The sequence below is a fragment of the Girardinichthys multiradiatus genome, chromosome 20, assembly GCF_021462225.1.
Source record: "Girardinichthys multiradiatus isolate DD_20200921_A chromosome 20, DD_fGirMul_XY1, whole genome shotgun sequence".
Classification (NCBI taxonomy): domain Eukaryota; kingdom Metazoa; phylum Chordata; class Actinopteri; order Cyprinodontiformes; family Goodeidae; genus Girardinichthys; species Girardinichthys multiradiatus.
The window spans coordinates 9,887,155-9,907,764 of NC_061812.1; the positions used below are offsets into that span (position 1 = coordinate 9,887,155).

Below are 20,610 nucleotides of genomic sequence, written 5' to 3' on the forward strand. Positions count from 1 at the left end.
TCAACACACCAGGAGCTCCTGCTACCTCAAACTGACACATAAGCCATGTGCAATTTTACATTTACGACATTTAGGTTCACCTAAACCAGTTCCATTCATAGAGTAATCACAGTTAGAACTGCAAGTACCATGCATTCACGTTCTGCATATGTATATATGTACATTATATATATTTGGCCAGTTCAGTCGACTACAACTTCCCTTGCCCACAACAGTAGTCCTTTAATGGCTGGGATGCTACAGCACTATGTGGTGGGGACAAATTGCAAAGGTAAAAAAGAAAAACTGTGCTGAGCATGAGGATTAATCATAATCGGTATAGGAATATTCAGCAATAGTAACACAAGAAAATATTTTCCTGAAGTCCTGCAGAACTAATCACAGTGACGGGAGCAAATGAACAGCTATAGCAGACAATTAGCAGAATATCAAATCATATATAATTATTATAAATAAAGAACTGCAAAAATAACTTTTCATGCTTGTGGTAATTAGGTGTTTTAGAGTATTTTAGTGTCTTTTATTTTGGATTTTAGTTCTAATTTATATAAAGCTAAATAATTTTCTGAGATCTGATTGAAGTATTACTCTTAACTGAAAATAGCATTGCTGTACAAAAGTTTATAAATGGTTGCATTTGCTATTTGTTCTGGCCCTACATGATAATGAAAAAAGGGAAAGATATGGAGAAATAAAAGATTTCACCTACAATAAAAAAGCATGTTTTTGTACTGATGTTTTAAAGAGAAACCTGCTGTATTAAAAACGATCATGCTAACTACAACTCTATGAAAAAGTTTTTATTAGTAATAAAATAACCTTTTCATTTTACCAAATTAAATATTTTACAACCAGAAGTCAAACTAATTTAATTTGGGATTTCAGTAGTATTGCAAACTGATTAGACTTCTTTTAAAGAAAACAAACATAGGATTGCTCAGACTTTCAAGTCTGAAAAGAGCATTAAGAAAGCCAGTTTCCTTAATTATATGCCAAACAAGTCTAAACACCACCTTTATGCACCAGAGCTAAACCTCGTCACCCTTCACCTCTGCAAGTGTACTCTGCCCTGTTGCCTGGCAACTAGACAGGATGTTGACCTGAGGTTCATGGTGTCAGAGAACCATCCAGACTAACATCTCCAGCAGTGAGCAGAAAATCAGCAGAGGTGAAACACATGCATGAGTTCAGTTCTTACTGAGCATTAATGACCAGTAATCCTTTATACCCAAAAGACTAGTGACTGATGTCAGGCTTTTAGGTGTCAGTACAAGAAAATGAGGGATCTGTGCAACAATAAACCTGCTGTCAAAGAATTAGCACCCAAAGTTGAGTGGCCCTAATTCAAGCAGAGACGAAGCCTTTGTAGAGGTTTACCCTCAAATAAAAAAGGTCAAGAGTACTAAAGCGCCTAAAGCCCATTAGCATTCCTTCATTCAGCTAGGGGCCACCCTGTTTCCTTCATCCTTCTGTCATTTATTTCCAACTTGAAGCAGGATTATACTGTATGTTTGGATATAAAAAACACCAACAGATGGCAGTAGAGTGAAAAAAGTCTGCTCTCAATAAGTGATTCGGTTCAAACTCCATGATGCTCACCTGCACAGTTTGTCGGTCAGGTATCCCACTATAAATTGAAATCTGTGGCACTGCCTGTCTTCCTGCTGCAGTGTTGTTACTGGAACTACTGCTTGTAATGCTACTGTTGCTGTTACTACTACTAACACTGTTGCTGCTGCCTGAAGTTGTGGCAGCAGTGGTAGTAGTATTTGAAGTACTAGTGCTAACAGCTGTGGTGCTGGAGGAGCTGCTGGTTGTGGCGGGGGTGGTGGCGGAGGAGCTGCTGGTTGTGGAAATGGTCCCAGTGCTGCCAGCAGTAGAGGCAGGGGCCCCAGGTTCACTCTCCATGGTGCCCTCTGCTCTTCTCACCTTTGACCCCCGACTTCTCTGAATGGCTCTCCTGTGCCTAAGAGACAGAAAAAAAGTAAAGCTCATGAGGAAAAAAGACAACTCATACAATACTTTCCTTGAAAAGAAACTTACAAAGATTGGGTGCAAAACTATATGAAGTACATAAACCTCTGAGCTAAAAAACATCAGAACATGGCAGGTGTAAATCCTTAGCATTGAAGAATAGAAACATTAGAAATATATAAACAATGTAGAGCACTGGACCAGAAATCTACTTCCTCATTAAGGAAATCTACTCCCTCGTTTTAGCATGAGCCGACATTGGTGCTTAAACAAGGAAGCCAATGTAGATATCCAACCAGAGAAGCCAGCGGCCACCTTCAAAATAAAAAACGTTTTTTTTTTTTTTACTAAAAGCAGCAGATTCAGATATGAGTGCAGAAGTAAACATCTTGCTTGTTTTAATCTGGGTTTTGTATTGACCACCACAGGATAGTCCAAGAAATCAAAAGGTCCAGATTTGAGCCAGGAGCCAGAAAATGCCACGGTCTATAAAAAGCTGTTTGACACATTTTACTAGTTTGTTGTTTCAGTCGTTTTGAAAGGTGTGCCTCCAAAACTTATTCTTGCCTTACTGGTATTCCTGAGCACAACATTTAGGTATGTTTTACTTACAAGAAAAAAACTTTCACTTTTGAAACATTCAGACAGAAGAGTATGGCTGACTTTTTTGCTTAATCAAATTCAAACTAAAAACCTGCCTGAGTTTGATCTCCCTGTCATTGGTCACTGCCATTTTAAAATATACATAAACTCAATGCAAACAAAAATGTACATAAATAAAAACAACAAGGATGAGGTGCCTTTTCAAATGAGTCATACCTAAAATCTTGGGGGAAAAAAAATTAATTTGTGATTTTAAATTTTAAAAAGAGGTTGGCTTAGAGAGCTGCAGAAGAGCAGTGTAAGAAGATAATAAAGTGTGAAAGGTCATACAAAATATAAAGGCAGCCAGTTAACAAACTACTCTTTTAAACAGTGCCTTATTTCTTGCAAACATGGCAAAGAAACCCTAAATAACCAACTCTAATATAAATAATGAGAGGAAAATGCACCTTGGACAATTAAAACACTATTAAACAATTCCATTAAAAAAAAAAGAAATAAAAAACCTTTTCTATGATGTTTAAATGTAGTTTGTTTTCTTTTATCACCATTAGAAGGAATAATTAGCCCTCCTTTTATAAAAGGCCTTTTAAGGTTTGGCTCTTGGTGCTGAGTTCTTCATTAATGTAAAAGATAATGGGTTCTGAGCTCTCCAAAGACGAAATGAACCGAGCCTCAGTATGGCATGTGAAGATGGAGTGCGAGAAAGCAGCTTTCTTCGGCATGAAATCTAGATGTTTTAAAAATATGAAGAAAGCCATGACAAATTTAGAGAAATGAAAAAAAAAGGTTGGAATACAAAAGTCTTCCATTAAACGCACATTTCCCTTTAAAGCCAGATAATGTTTAGAAATCAATCCATGATATAGCATAATATCCATATCACACAAAAACGTCAACACCTAATAACAGACCAGCTCTAGAAGATGCCCGGTGTCCTGCAACGGTGCTTCATTAGCTACTAATTAAGCCGAATTGAGCCGACTATACAAAACAGCAGGCCATCCAAGTTAGTTTCAGCTCCAGTTTTGAACCCTTCACTGTCAATATGACAAAACATTGAGCTGTCTTTTGCATTTCTAAGCTTAAAAAGAAAGAAGAAAAAAAGAATGTTGGCCATCAACGTCTGGCGACAACTAATGGCACAGGGCTGGGTAAACAAAAGAGACTTAAACGATGGATGGACGTGCTAGACCTGCTAGATTTAAAGGTTAGAGGTGATCACATTAACTTAAATGTCAAGGAGCCGAGATGCAAGGGGGTGCAATGGAAGTAATTAAATAAAGGAGGAACGCTGCCGTCATGCTGCAAATCTTGAGCTATTTCCTCTTACTTCTCACTATATTTTCAGGAGGATCAGCAGCCAAGTAAAAGTAAAAGTCTATACTCAAGTATACTATGCTGCTAAAGGAAACCCATTTCTCCTGAAAACAAAATGGAACCAAATGGCTACAAAAGGCTCACAAAACAAATTCAAGTGTTTGAACTGAATTAGCCAAATTGCGAACTAGTAGACAACTGCCAGAAAATACTGTGTGTGCATTGTGGTGGTTTAAACCCAATATCTATTCAGACAATCAAGGTTTGATGGTAAACAAAGCACCCCTGCTCCCCAAAAAAAAAAAAAAAAAAAAACACTGCCAGCCTGTATTTTAGGATCATTAGCGTGCATCCCAGACTCTACCTCCCATTGCCCCCTTATGACTGAAGAGGGGAGAGAATCCCCTCTGGTAATGAAGTCTTAAACCACTGTCTCTCTGAGCGCAGTCATCCATCCATCAGTGAATGTCTGGGTCCAATAGGAAACACCCCCCACTCATCGCAAATCCTGTTTTCATATATGCAGTGTGGTTTTAAATGGATTTGCATTAAAATAAAACCTGCCGATAGAGAAGGGTAGAGCCAACATGCTTGGTAGAAAAATCAAAGCATTAAGAGACAACACAATAATATTACACTGTCAGTACTTTGCACTTCTTCTATGTGGACATATTGATCTACTCGTGCTGACACCAGATTGTCAGTTTTATGTCTGGAGGATCTGTGCTGCCAGCAGAATGACGAGACCTGCTGAATGACTGTCAGACAGACTGGCTCTCTCTAAAAGCTCACATCATAATAAGGAAGTGCAGGAGGCTCCATCAGACAGGCTCCCTCCTCCAGTCTCCATCTAGGACAACACTGATGACCCACATAAAAAAAAAAACACTACAGAAAGGCATTTCTCTTCTGCACTAATAGACACGGTGTCTCCCTTTAAAAGCCAGGATGTCCACAGAGAAATATGTGCCTGTGTGTACAGATGCGTCTGTGCAGAGGTGCTCCTCTGCTGCCGAGACAAAGCCCCCCAACAGCCCTCGTGCTCCCTACCTCCTCCGACACCCCCAACGCGATGCAGGGGTAAGATGCCCCATCCCCTGGGAGCGTGCTGTCCTCTTGCAGGATGCTGCTCCTCTTTGTCTCACTGTGTGGCAGGCTGGTCGACTGACGAATGAGCGCGTGTGAAGCTTGTTTCTGTGCTACATCCAAAAACCCAAAGCCCTTCTCATCAACCCCCAACACGCAGTAAGCTCGTCATCCCAGCATCCGACCCCCTGATTATGTGGTATCCTAGCGACAGCCAATGGGATGCTTATGGAATCCTCATGCAGAGCAGCATGCTGATTGGACAACAGGAGCCTCCCTAATGAGGGTGATGGTAATGTTTTACTCTGTCCCTCTCCTCCCCCTCCAATGATGCCTGAATACTGAATTACTTTAAATGCAATGACCGATTAAAACAGACCACCATTATTTAAATTTATTTTTATGAAGCTACACATCCAGGTGGACACTGCCAATTTTAAATAAAACAACAGCTCTAAAAATAGCTTTAAATTTTTATTTCATGTCCCTCAGTTTTGGTTGAAACATGCTTTTATACATATTTTTTAAAAATCTAATTATCCTCAAAACATTATAATAATCTACATAGGCCAAAATAAATATCTGAATAAGAACAGCAACAGTAAAAGCTACACATATTATTCAATATTCAGACATTAATTAAATACACTGAAAACAGATTTGCCAAAATAAAACATATTTGGGGAAGAAAATATGATCGTTTCAGGAAAACAATGGAGGACCAAATGTTTGTCAAAAATATAACCGCATCCCATTCTATTGTCACCATTTATTTAAAAACACAACAGGCGTATGAATCAGAGCCTATGAAGAACATGTGAGCCAGCTCACAGCAGGGAAGCATCTATTCATAGCAGGTACAGAAATAAAATGCAAAACAGCAGCGCTTGAAGACCCCATTAAAAAGGTAAAAATTGGATAGCTTTTAAGCTGAATTTAAACTCATCTTAAATGATATCGGAATACATTTCTGTGGGATAAAGTAGATGAAACCCAGGGATAATGACATACTTATGGTCTCCCCCAGAACATTAACACGCCATCCAACCATCCAGCCTGTATGAAATGTAGCTATTTGACTCATTTACCAGTGCAATGTAGAATTGATTGGGGTCAACCATGCAGGAACCTCATTGATTACCATCTTCTCATTAGCATATAGATTAGCTAATGGTGCAGCCAGAAACACAAGCCTGGAGTCTCTCACTTGGCCAACAGAGCTGTGCACCAGAAGGGGTAAAACAAACAGTAAAGACCATGAATGATGTGGCTCAGTTGGATGTGAGGTTTTTAGACGATGGACCTAAAAACCTGAAAGCTGCTAAAAAAGGCAGCTGAGGACAGATGACATGCTATCCAGCAGGCATTATTATAAAACAAAGGTTACCTTTTCTTTAAAGATTTCAATGGATCTTGTGCCAAACTAGCAATTTTATTAAGATGTTTGAAAACAAGTGCCCCATTATCTTTGAATCGCTTATAAAAAACACAAATGATTTGCTTTATGGGACAAGAAATGCCTAATATGAGGAATTTAACAAAATAACAGTAAATCTTAAGAAATTCAGTAAAAACAAAAAGCTTTTTTCAAAAAGCCACAAACTATTTACTACCTTGTGGGGTTAAATAAATTCTTTAGATAGGTTCATCCACGTGTGCCCTCAATTATGCCTTGGCAGGGAGTTCCTACTTATGATCACCTATAATGTGTGTAAGACCTACCAGCCAGACTCATAAATTTTTATGGTCAGAGTTCAAGCTGGTTTAAATGTTTCAAGAAAACGAACATGGTATTATTAGGGGCGCTGTCGTTCTCAATTGGAAGGATTAATGGAAAAATCTCAATATAACTCAAGTCTGATAACATCATAATCACTCAAAGAAAATTCAGAACAAGAGTTTTCTGACCTCAATGTTAGATTCTATAATATATATATATATATAAATAAAAAATAGATATTTGGGAATCTTTATTTGTTATGCAGTTTTTCCCCTTGAATAAGGTTTGGGGATTTTTCCCATAATTAGAATTTTTCACAACAATGTTAGATATGTTAATTTGTATTAATCTGACAATAAAATAATATTTTTATCATTATCAAATACTGAATAAAAACGATGAAAGTAAAGGGTTAAAAAAATTGAGAAGCAGATACCAGCTTTTCTCACATCCAAATTTCATTAAGTCAGAGGCTTTTGTCAAAAAAGTCCTATAGGGAATGCTAAAAAATGTATTTAAAATAGGTCTATTGCGTATGCATGCCCTGAGACTGACAATACATGGTGGTGCTTCATAAAACAGTAACCGAGGCAGTGCCTGTGTAAGTGTATGGCACAAAGATGCTCCAGTTGCTCGAGTGCCCATAATTGACCCATCTGACTCAATTGGACCTCAACTTCAAGTGAAGGAGTTCAAGTATATTCTCCAACCTGGAGAAGGCACTCTACCCTTTCCAGCTCAAGACCATGGCCTCGGACTTTGAGGCGCTGCTTCACACTCGGCTGCAAACTGCTCCAGTGAGCTGTAGATCACAAGCTGATGAAGCCAATAGGACCACATCATCCGCATAAAGCAGAGACGCAATCCTACAGCTACCAAAACAGATCCCCTCAACACCTTGACTGTGCCTAGAAATTCTGTCCATAAAAGTTATGAACAGAATCGGTGACAAAGGGCAACCTTGGTGGAGTCCAAGCCTCACCAGAAACGAGTCCGACTTACTGCTGGCAATGCGGACCAAGCTCTGACACTGGTCGTACAGGGACCTAATAGCCTGTATCAAAGGGCCTGGTACCCCATACTCCCGGAGTACCTCCCAAAAGATTTTCCGAGGGACACGGTCGATCGCCTTCTCCAAGCCCACAAAGCACATGTAGACTGGTTGGGCGAACTCCCATGCACCCTCCAGGACCGTGCTGGGGGTGTAGAGCTGGTCCAGTGTTCCACGGCGAGGACGAAAACCACACTGCCCTTCCTGAATCTGAGGTTCTGCTATTCGATGGACCCTCCTCTCCAGAACCCCTGAATAGACCTTACCAGAGAGGCTTAAGAGTGTGACTCTCCTATAGTCGGAACACACTCTACGGTCCCCTTTTTTGAACAGGGGGACCCCCGCGCTGGTCTGCCAATCCAGTGGAACTGCCCCCGAAGTCCACGCGATGCTGCAGAGTCGTGTTAACCAACACAACCCTTCAACATCCAGAGCCTTAAGGAACTCCGGGCATATCACATCCACCCCCGGGGCCTTATCACCGAGGAGCTTTTTAATCACCTTGGTGACCTCAGCACAAGAGATTGGAGCGCCCGCCCTAAGGTGCCCAGGCTCCGCTTCCTCAGTGGAAGACGTGCCGGTGGGATTGAGGATGTCTTCCAAGTACTTTGCCCACCGACCCACAACGTCCAGAGATGGGGTCTGCAGCACACCCTCCCCACTGTAAACAGTGATGGTGGTGCAACTCTGCCTCCCCCGAGACGCCAGATGGTGAACCAGAATCACCTCAAAGCCATACGGAAGTCATTTTCAATGGCCTCTCCGAACTCCTCGCACGCCCGATCTTTTGCCTCAGCAACCACCCGAGCCGAATGCCGCTTGGACCGCCGGTACCCATCAGATGCTTCTGGAGTCCCACAGGCCAAAAAGACCCGGTAGGACTCTTTCTTCAGCCCGACAGCATTCCTCACCGCTGGTGTCCACCAGCAGGTTCGAGGTTGCCACCGTGACAGGCACCAACAACCTTGCGACCACAGCTCCGGTGACCCGCCTTGGCAATGGAGGCGCGGAACATGTCCAACTCGGACCCAATTTCTCCCACCTCCTCCGGAACGTGTTTGAAGCTCTCCCGGAGGTGGGAGTTGAAGCTCCGCCTCACGGGAGACTCTGCCAGGCATACCCTGCAGACCCTCAAGATTTGTTTGAGTCTGCCAGGTGTGACTGGCATCCTCCCCCACCATCAGAGCCGGCTCACCACCAGGTAGTGGTCAATGGAAAGCTCCACTCTCCTCTTCACTCGAGTGTCCAAGACATGCGGCTGCAGATCAGATGACACAACAAAGTCGATCATCAAACTGCGGCCAAGGTGTCCTGGTGCCAATGGCACATATGGACACCCTTATGCTTGAACATGGTGTTAGTTATGGACAATCCATGACGACCACAGAAGTGGGGGGCAACAAGTATGCCCACCCCAGCTCAGCACCTCTCACGAAGGGCAACTCCAGAGTGGAAGAGTGTCCAACCCCTCTCAAGGAGACTTGTTCCAGAGCCAGATCCGTCCCCACCAGAGAGGTGAAATTCCAAGTCCTAAAAGCCAGCTTCCGCAGCCGAGGATCAGACCCCCAAGGTCTCCGCTTTTTGGCAGCCACCCATACCACATTGCACCCATCCCCTTTGGCCCCTCCCATGGGTGGTGAGCCCATTGGAAGGGGGACCCACGTTTCCTCTGCCGGCTGTGCCCAGCTGGGCTCCATGGGTGAAAGTCCAGCCACCAGGCACTCACCAGCGTGTACCACCTACAGGCCTGGCTCCAGAGTGGGGCCCCGGTGGCCCCAATCCGGGCTAAGGAACACAGTTTCCATTTATGGCATTCATCATAAGGGGTCTGTGGGCTGCGCTTTGTCTGTAGTAGTGTAAAACTAGTGTAAAACAAATCTCTTTTTAATGTTTGCAGGCCAAACCGGTCGCTAGTCTTTTCACAACCTTTTTCTGTCCAGGGCTGGCATCTTGAAATCCGCATGGTGGGTCTGGCTGCCTTTCAGCGCCAGTGGTAGATTTCCTTGAAAAAGTGGAGACAATTAGATATTTATCCTGAAATAATTAATTCAATAATAGCAAGAGACCCGATGTCTCCCAACACCCCACCACTCGAGGTCACGGACGCAGACAAAAACCCACAGGACGGGGAATGTGGGGAACCAAGACTCAGAAAGCTAATTCTCCACCATATTAGATATACATATGGTGAAACTTGGATTGCATACGAGTGGACTTCGCTTACCTTTTCAAAGATAGTGGTAGTAGCAGCAGACAATATTTTAGGTCTTTAAAGCTGAGAGGGGAATAACCTAAGCAAGCTCAACTTTGTTCCTTCTTTGTAAACTTCCTTTTTTTCAACTTGTTTATAAAATTCTGTCTTCAGGTTCAACACTTGAAATCCAAAGTTAAATCCAAAACCATCCATGAGGATTCAAGTTATTTTGTAGAACAAAATACCAAAGTAATTACCTTCTCAAGAAAGCATAGCAGGCATCCTGGAAACATCTGTTGACCATTATGCCAATCAAAGCATTCCACGCTTTTCTGCTTTTGTGTAAAAAAATAGGAGTGTCAATATTTGGGCTACTGAAGCACACTAGGTAGTCAGTATGTGTTCACTGATTGTTAATATATCTCCAATAAATGCCAGTGGAAGTAACAAAGGGATAAAGGTGAGGGCAAACAGGGGCCACTTTACATGTAATTTCTCAGCTAAACGTGGGGATTGTGTGTGGTTCAACTTCTCTTGCGAAATTAACAAATCAGCTTGTTCATAATACCAAGAAATAAAACACAAAACATTTCACTTGAATAAAAGCTTACCACATCTGCTATGAGAAGAGTGGTGAAATAACTTATCTCTGGCTGTGATCACAGGTTTTAAAAGCCCCTGTGTTCCATAAGAGCACCATCCAATGCTTTGAACTGGATAATATTCACAATAATAACAGGAAGATCTATAAATATTTCCTGTAAACAGAATTTGATTCAGCTAACCAGCTATGTCACATTAGAGCGGTCTCATGTGAGTGATGATCAAACAACCTAAAAGGAGAAAAGACAGAAGAAAGGTGATCAAAATGTGTATCTGAATCAATTAATTTTTTTCCCCAGCACTAGTTGTGAGTATACTGGCTGCAACTGAAATACAACTTAACATTAAATGAACAAGCTTTCTTTAGCTGTGTGCTGTGTTCAGAGTCCAAAGAGGAAGCAATCTTAGCACCAAGAGACATGATTAACCCATTAAAAGTCTGCAAGATAGCTGTGAGCTCATAATTAATGAATGCCCTTTAGTGTAGGACTGAATGCTCCAAGACGCTACAGTTATTTTTGGTTTGATAAGGGGTCATAATCATCACATTTCATAGGCGTCAACTGTTTCAAATGAGGATTAGAACCACAATAAATAGACATAGGGTGCAATAAAAAGTATTTTACAATTATATTAAAGTTACGTAAAATCTGAGCATTTTATGACCATCTCCAGTTTATGAAAGTACCAAATGTAAAGGTAACTAAAAAGATTTATGTACACTGGTATTAAATGGTTTGTTTACAGGTACAAATGGAAGCAGGAATGGTAAGGCATAGGAACAAAACTGGGGATACAAATTGTGGAAGAAGTAAATTGACTTAAAGTTGTTCTTCGTTTGTACAACTATGCTGGTTCTTTTTGCGAGTTAAATAACTGCTGATTGTAAACTGAAAAACTGGCAGTACAAAACTAGCCCACAAACAATGGCTAGGCACAGATAAACTGATATGCAGATAAGCTATACTAAGGCTATTTCAACCCATGACTGTTGGCACAAATTAAGAAAATATGGGGTCCAATCTGGTTTTGGTACAATGAAAAACTAAAACTGAAAAAGTACAGTTAATATTTGTCCTTATAAACATTTAAAAATAACTCTGAGCTGCCAAGTGTACAATTAATATTCTATATTCGCAATGACTCCAGATTAATTGCTGTCTGCCTGCCTATGATTGGTGCCCCCCATCTGTCAAATAAAGCAGCTTCTCGTCTGTGCCAAAGGCCGCGAGGATGAGGGAAGTTTCTGAAGCAGACAGCTTCTGGCTAACTTTAGCAAACATCTCTCAAGCAATAAAGCAAAGCAAAGCAAAGAAACATCTAAAATACCGAAGAGACCTTACTGCAGCCCGCTTCAATGCATTTAAACGTTTTGGACACTCGCTTATATTCATTCATAGCTCATTTTCCCCTAAGCCACAATACAACATTCCATAACAAAACTAGCTGATGTTAGCTAAAAATGAAGTGTCGTTTGTGTACAATAGCAGTACATAGTGAGTGAATGGGGAAGCGGACAGTAAAATCAGCCGTATTACTGATGTCAACGTTAGCCTCCGAGCTACAACTCATTGCATGCTTCTGGTTTGGGGCCCCTGAACAGACATTAGCTTGCACGGAGTGACGGACGTTTAACCTCACGCGTTCCGACACAAACACGAACAGTCATGCCAACAGTGACATTCTGCTCCACGGAGCTAAACATTTGCCACCTTACCGTTTTCAAGAAAACGGAAGCCTCCCGCCTCTTTATAGCTTTCGGTTTCTTGTTGTTCCTTCAGATACTCTACCTGAAATTTTGGACGGTAGCTCGGTGCGCCCAACAGGCTCCGATCAGACCATCAGCAGCAGAGCAGCAGAGCCGATGTGGGCCAAGAAACTCTTTCATTTGCATTCCATTCTGACGACGTCACACCACTATGACCAATAGTTTTAGAGCCCCTATATAATCCCACCTCTTCCGATGGCAATCACACCCCTCCCACCCCCGTGTGACGCAACTGTCAAGTGGACGCCGCTGTGCTGTTTCCAGGGCAACAGCACAGGCCAGCGCTTCCACTGCTCTTTGCCAGGAGGGACAAGGGGAAGTGACTTTGTCTTCGCCCTTTGGTTAACAGTTTTTAAGCTTGTGGTTTTTTCCCCTTGCTCCCCTGCATGTAGCCGGTAAAAGCATTATTCTTTTGGTGTTCAAGGCCAGTTTAATTCTGTCTTTACCGTTTTCTGCAGCTGCCATCACGGTCATTGATCAGCACTCTCGTTATCAACCTGCATTTCAGAATCAGAATCAGAATCAGAATCAGAAAAGCTTTATTGCCAAGTACGTTTTTGGACATACAAGGAATTTGTTTTGGCGTAGTCGGTGCAATACAGTACAAATTAAACAGTACAAACATATCTACAATATAATATAAATATAAGTGCACAGTTTTAAGTGAGTGAGAGTAAATATAGAGCAGTATAAGATGCAAGAGCAATACAACAGTGCAGGTGATCATTGTGCAAGTAAAGCAGTGCAAGTAAGCAGGAGTCCAAGCTGAGCGTTAATGTAACGCATAGAGTTACAGGTTACAGGTGTCCTGTCAGCAAAAAAAGGGGGGGTGTGGGGGAAAGGGGGAATGTCAGGGTGGTTTCCGGGCTTTGTTAACCAGGCTGGTGGCAGATGGGAAAAAACTGTTCTTGTGGCGTGAGGTTTTGGTCCGGATGGACCGCAGCCTCCTGCCAGAGGGGAGAGTCTCAAAGAGTCTGTGACCAGGGTGGGAGGGATCAGCCAGAATCTTCCCTGCCCGCTTCAGGGTCCTGGAGGTGTACAGTTCCTGGAGCGACAGTAGACTGCAGCCAATCACCTTCTCAGCAGACCGAATGACACGCTGCAGCCTGCCCTTATCCTTGGCTGTAGCAGCGGCGTACCAGATGGTGAGGGAGGAGGTGAGGATGGACTCAATGATGGCTGTGTAGAAGTGCACCATCATAGTCTTTGGCAGGTTGAATTTCTTCAGCTGCCGCAGGAAGAACATCCTCTGCTGGGCTTTCTTGATGAGGGAGCTGATGTTTGGCTCCCACTTGAGATCCTGGGAGATGATGGTTCCCAGGAAGCGGAAAGATTCCACAGTGTCAATTGTGGAGTCACAGAGGGTGATGGGGGCAGGTGGGGCTGGGTTCTGCCTGAAGTTCACAACCATCTCCACTGTCTTTAGAGCGTTGAGCTCAAGGCTGTTCTGGCTGCACCAGTCCAACAGATGGTCCACTTCCCATCTGTACGCGGACTCGTCACCATCAGAGATGAGTCCGATCAGGGTGGTGTCGTCCGCAAACTTCCGAAGCTTGACAGACTGGTGACTGGAGGTGCAGCTGTTGGTGTACAGGGAGAAGAGCAGAGGAGAGAGAACACAGCCTTGGGGGGAACCGGTGCTGATGGTCAGGGAGTCAGAGACGTGCTTCCCCAGCCTCACGCGCTGCTTCCTGTCAGACAGGAAGTCAGTGATCCACCTGCAGGTGGAGTCGGGCACACTCAGCTGGGAGAGCTTCTCCTGGAGCAGAGCTGGGACGATGGTGTTGAAGGCAGAGCTGAAATCCACAAACAGGATCCTGGCATAGGTTCCTGTGGAGTCCAGGTGCCGGAGGATGAAGTGATTTGCAGGTAATATTATTTTTAAATGTGTAAATGTATTTATTCACATTATTAAGACTTGGGTTTTAGAATCAAAATAACAGTAATGTCATTGATAACACCTGAAATAATGCTAATGTCCTAAATATTACATACATTTTAAATTCAAACACCATTCCCACCTGATATTATTTGAGTTTAAAATGTATGTAAAATATATAACATTAGCCTTCTTTCTCCTAATTATTATTAATTTGTATCATATATTTTAATTTAGCTTAGTTTGATTATATATAGTTATATAATATAATATAACATAATTAATATAATGTATTGTTATTATATAAAACTTTGTCAACTGTTATTGAAATTAATAAATACACAATTTCATTTTTTGCACATTAAAATCCCCTATTTCTCTGTGGCTCCTCTGATTATAAAAGAACAAGTCAAAAGAGAGTCCAGTCAGAGATGCTCATGTGAATTCTGTTTTATGTCATTGTATTTTTTTCCCCTACCTAAAGAAAAAGTCCTAAACATTTCTTTGAATTTCCACAATTTTAAATGTATCATGTTGTTTGAGAACAGCTTCAGTTGCCTTCACTGTTGTTGGTTTTTGGCATTGTCCATACACACTTAAACCACAAACAGAATCTGCACTTAATATAGAAATGATCCAGCTTGGCTGTAAATCAGACAAAAGTAAATTTCTAATGTTTCAGGGAGGCACTATTGTGTTGCCTGCAATATGAGAAGGGACAGTATTCATTTCCTTACAAATACTGAATAATTTATTAGAATATGACTTATCTGGTTGGCCCCTGAGTTAATTATCTACTCTTTCATAGCTCCCTTGGTACCTCACTTGCAGCATCACTGTGGACACAGTATCATTCCAGTAACGCAGTCAATTCCCAAAGGCAAGTCTTACGGTCGCAGCCAGACACAGGGTTATGATATTAATGATGTGGCAGAGGTGAAATTGAGCTCTGAGATGGACTGGAACATGGTTCCAAAGCAGACCGCTTATGATAATGTTATTTTTGATCCCATAAAGTCAAGGATTTATAATTATTTTATAACATCAAGCATGTAATACGAGTAAATACCCTTCAGACATTTATTTTACCAATTTGTGGTTGGTGGTGGTGTTTCACAAAATTGCAGAATTGTCCTAGTTATAATTTTAAGGCAAAGCAACTCACAAACAGAAAAGCTTTCCAGCTGAATTAGTTCTTGAGCATAAGTTTATCTTTCTGAAATAACTTTACCAAATCAAGCTGCTGCATCACAAAGATGCTCTTATTCCAATCATCTGCAAAAGCATCAGCTGGTCAATCAGTGCCAGAGTGTTTCATCCCATGCAGTTTGGCTTCAGGAAAAACCATACTGGAAAACACCAGATCTAAACTTGATAAAGGGGGCGTAGTGGGGGCTGATTATCTTGATCTCAGAAAAGTGTTTGATGCAGTCAAACATGACATCTTCATTAATAAATTGCATTAGTGCGACTTTTCACCAACTGTAATACTGTGGATAAAATCATATTTGGAAAATAGAATGCAGTGTGTTTGGGTTTTCTACAATTAAAATCTGTATGGGTGTACCACAAGGATCAACCCCGGGCCTCCTCTTATTCACCCTATATATCAACGATTTACCAGACATATATCCATCTGTAACATGTCAGACATATGCAGATGACACCGTCATCTACTTACAGTCAAAAACTAAGACTCACGCTGCTAAGGAACTTTCATCAGCAATGGTATCTGTTCTAAACGGGTTTAACAATTCATGTTTATACCTAAATCTGGATAAAACAGTATGTATGTACTTTTATAAAGCACAAAACAAAGAACAACACCTGCCTGTTACAATGGCAGGGCAAACCTTAGCAGTCGTACAGGAGTACAAATATTTAATCATGCTCAAACAAACTACATTTGTCACTAAAATGTTCTCTAAATCAGTAAAAAGTGGCTCCTGGACAATCAAATAAGCACACATAATATAATTTAGTTTCATTAACATTTTATTATTAATAATATGCTATTGTTTATTGTTTATAATCTTTGTGTCTTTTAAAAATATGTTTGTTTCTGTGTTGTATGACCGTTTGTACTAAGACTTTGTAAAAGTATTTTTGTAATTGCTTGTTTTAAATTGTCCTGTATGTATGAGCATTACGTCCTTGTCATGTTTTTACACCAACCTGCTATGGGACTACAGATGAAAATGAGCCTTTATGGCTGAATCTGGCATATTTACATGTGAACCTCTGCTCTTTAACTAATATGCATTGTCCCGTTTTAAATAAATAAATTACCAATTACAAATAACTTGTCCTGACAATAAAACACAGATTCGACATAATATTTAAAAAAGCTACAAAGTCAAAGATAAAGACAATTAAAACTTGCTCTTTAGACAAAAAGAATTGTAAGCACTCTACGTTTCTTTGGGGTTAGTTTGCATCTTTTTGAGCTTTGCACTTTTATGTTAAACTATGCCACATAGTAAGAGTCTATGTATGAACCTTTGTTTTTACACACTAACAAGAGCTGCTCACCACATCTGAATGCATTTTGGAATATTTTGTAACTAAAATGTTCTTTCTTTAATGCAGTCCAGTTCCGTTTTATCTATAAAGTAACAACTACCAACAAAGGCCTCTAAAGCAAGCCATACAGGTCTAGTTCTTTTTCAGTTATATACTGTCCAGTTCAATCCAAATCCATCCAGTTAGATTGAAATCAATCTTTAATGCAATGTTTATCTCAGCAAGCCAGTACACTGGCTCAAACGCTGTTGAAAGCACAGAAGAAAACGCAATATGAAAAGGAAATAACCCCCAGCAAATCCAAGCCGAGGATGAGCTGCCATTGGCCTCGATCAGGTTGAGAGGACAGGAAAGAGACAAAGACATGCTTTCATTGTCTCTCAGAGCCTCCACAGACACTGAAATGCAAAATAACAGAATAGGAAGGTAACAATAAAAACAAAACCACATCCAGTAATTTATTGGCTAGGTGAACACAGGCAGATAAATTATTGGTAAAAAATTGTTATGCCTGTGAATATAGCAATCAGACTGCACAGGAATGTGAAACTAATGGAGATATAATAAATGGTGGGTGGTTATGAAGGCAAATATCTGTTGTGCAAAAGTAATCAACATTTCATTATATTGCAGCTGGAAACTTCTTATTTTCCTGGGAATTTACATGATACACCAATGCAAAATAATAATAAGCAAATACATGAATATGGATTTTCCTCCTGGCTCTGTTACCCCCACGACCCAATCTTGGATAAGGGGAGAACGATGGATGGAAATCTGAAAAGTGTGGCATTCATTTGTGTTCAGCCTCCATGAGTTAATACTTTGAAAAACAACTGCAGTTACAGTAGCAAGTCTCATTTAGCATTTTGCATGTAGGCCAAAAAGGTTACTTTTTATGTCATCTGACCAGAGCATCTCTTTTTATTGTAGCCATTTTTACTGTATTCTTGACATGGTTTGAAACTGCATACAAAACATTCCAAAACAGCTTTCTTCCTTCTGTTTTTCCATGAAGACAAGATTTGTAGAGCCTGCGACAGATAGTTGTGTCTACAGAGTGTGACACCTGAACTGTGGATCAGTTCCTTCATAGTTACCATGAGCCTCTTGGTTGCTTCTCTGATTAATATTCTCCGTGCCTGGCCTATCAGCTTATATGGCTGCCTGTGTCTTGATAATTTGCAGTCATGCCTTTCATTTTCTATTTTCAGATGATGAATTGAACAGTGTTTGGTGAGATGTTCAAAGGTTGATATTTTGTTTTAAGATTTCACTCTACAAATTATTCGTTAAAATACACCTTTATGATGTGTTTCTTTGTCTTCATGATGCTGTTTGTTCACTAATGTTCTCCAACAAACCTCTGAGACCTTCACAGAAAAGTTGTATTTCCACTGAGATTAAATTATGCACAAGTGGACAAGTTATAGTCACAATAGGATTGTCAGATTAGGAATAGTTTTTGAAAATAATCATCTTTAAGCAGGTATAAAACATAGCTTTCAAAAAGCCCACATTTCTGTATCAAAATAAGTTTTTTTTTATTGGTCTGATGTAATATTCTAATCTTAAATGTCGCGTTTTCATAAAATCCTTATAGTTAACAGAAATAAAAGCTTGAAAACATCAGTTTGTGTGTAGTTAATCTGTATAATGTGTTTTACTTAATTAACTAAGTTACTGAAATAACTAAACTTTTAAACAATAATCTAATTTATTGAATGGGTCTGTAGTTGCACTATATTGTATGTTGGGGTATAAGGGTAAAGGGCACCAAATACAGAGGGATCTCCCACATTTGAGGTTTTTTATGTGTAAAACCTTTGGAGCATCACATTTTTATTCATCTTCACAATGATGCATCACTTTGACATTTATGGCTATAATGTGATAAAATGTGACAATGTTAAATAACTGTAAATAATGCAACATTTTTGTTTTCATTTTTTTTTTTACATTTCCCCCTTAAACCTCGGAAAGCATTTTTCTTGAAAGCCATTACATGTATTTCCATAAAGTATGTTGGAGGGTCCCTAAATGAAAGACCGGTCTCTTTGGGAAATATTTCTAATTATCTCAAGCTGGTAGATTAGTTTCAAGGATTTTGCAATGTGACCTTAATTAGCACAGGACTTTTCCCTCTGCTAGTGGAATATAATTCTCAGCAGCAGCTCTGTATTTTCTTTATACTTTCCAAGCATAATCCTTAAAAGGAATTTTTGTAAGTAAAAAAAAAAAAAAAGGAATGAGAAGCACATATTTCAAGATACGCTGTTGTGATTATCTTCATAATGCAATAAATATTTTTGTGTACACCTGTCCTTTTTTATACAAGCAGTGTGTGGTAATCATAGAAAACAATTCCTAAAAAGCATCTAAAATTAGCAAAACTTTTCAAGTTACACCATTCTGTTTTCAGGTTCTTAATTGATCTAAGAAATAGTTACACTTCATCTTTTTCTTTCTCTTACAGTAAAAACAAGCTCTCCCTTCAACAAAAAGATGAGATTCTTCCAGAGCTCTGCTTATGCCAGCTGAGAAAATAAAACACGTTGAGTGGACAAACATTCTCATAATTCAAACTTGTTTTCTTCTTCTTTTTATTTTCTCAGCTGGCACCTGCTGTGCTTGTTATTTGGTATTTGGTTTTAGAACAAGATTCTCATGAAATACCGTGGATGACCACAATGTGTCACTAATGATTTAGATTTAGGGTATCCAAAAAATGTGCATGATTTAAAAAAATCAAAACCTTTAGGGCAAGAATTGTATGTTTTATTTGGTTGTTGATGTAGTTCAGGGTGAAATGTTCACAAAATGTAGGCTGATGATTTAACATGTACAATAAAATGTATTTTAGATTTCTACTTTCTTCTGAGGTTGATAGAAAATAGCTCAAGTTGACAGATTTTAGCCTAAATCCTTTTGGGTGCTTTGGTTTAAGTTTGGTAAACTAAATAAAATCTTCTATAAATGGCTTCTTTTAAAACATATTTTAAACAGATTGGTTAGAGTATTACTTTAAAAAAAGCATTTCCAGTGGTGATTTATGATATTTGCAATATGACTCACATCCCAGGGTGGCATGGCCAAGTGGGTGGTTAGTTACTTGCATGTTTAATCAATTGTGAAAATGGTGACCTTTTGTGTTGTGCACAGTGTAAGCACTGACAACAGTACTGCTGATGCCACTGTGGGTGGCTTTTGGGGCAGAAGATGGTAGCTGATTCACAGCTTCTACTTTGGCCTTAAAGTGAAAATCCACCTCACTGTTATTTAAACAGCCTTGACTCCCTTATATCATTTTGTTTAGACAAGAAACATACAAAAACAGCAAGTTTTTGTTTCTTTTACAGCAATTGAGCCATTCTAGATTGGAACAAGAGTACAATCATACAACACAGCCTGTCAAATCTGGATTTAATTATTCTATACTCATCACAGATTCTTCAACACAGCTTGTGATTTGCTGGACCTCGAATCTAAAAACGTACTACTGTTAAGATCAGAATGGATTTTTATCAATCCATACCATATCATCTCTTGTTCTCTCACTAAATACACCCCTGAAAAGATGCAAGTTTGCCTAACCAACATCTTGCATTTTAACAATTGATTGGATCAAGAATAAAATGGGATGTCAGATATTTCAGGAGGTGACACACCAAAAGCAAATATTATAAAAGATTGTATTCTTCCAACATTCAGTAATACAGGAGTGGCCTTTGTGAGTGTATTTGTCCCAGACACATCCTGCTTCCTCACATGGGTACATCAATATAATCTATATTAGTGGTATGTACTAATCTGTCAGCAACTTCCTCAGACATACGGTATCTCTGATTAAAGGTGTGTAGGCATAGATGAAACTCAGGAAGCAAATTGA

At 40.1% G+C, this 20,610-nt stretch overlaps 1 protein-coding gene across 4 annotated transcripts in view; it reads right to left on the reverse strand.

Moving 5' to 3' along the window:
- The window catches only part of phc2b (polyhomeotic homolog 2b (Drosophila)), a 42,067-nt gene extending 29,582 nt beyond the window's left edge, over positions 1-12,485 (reverse strand). Inside the window, exons 1-3 of one of the 4 annotated variants that reach the window (XM_047347565.1) lie at positions 10,560-10,579; positions 10,206-10,283; positions 1,600-1,966 (exon numbers count right to left, since the gene is read on the reverse strand). In XM_047347565.1, coding sequence (XP_047203521.1) covers positions 1,600-1,966; positions 10,206-10,283; positions 10,560-10,564 — 450 coding nt within the window. In that variant the 5' untranslated portion in view covers positions 10,565-10,579. Of the gene's footprint in view, positions 1-1,599; positions 1,967-4,947; positions 5,096-10,205; positions 10,284-10,559; positions 10,580-12,268 lie in introns of those variants that run through there. The other 3 variants (XM_047347564.1, XM_047347567.1, XM_047347566.1) reach the window with 3 other exon arrangements.
- Between the last annotated feature and the right edge of the window lie 8,125 nt (positions 12,486-20,610).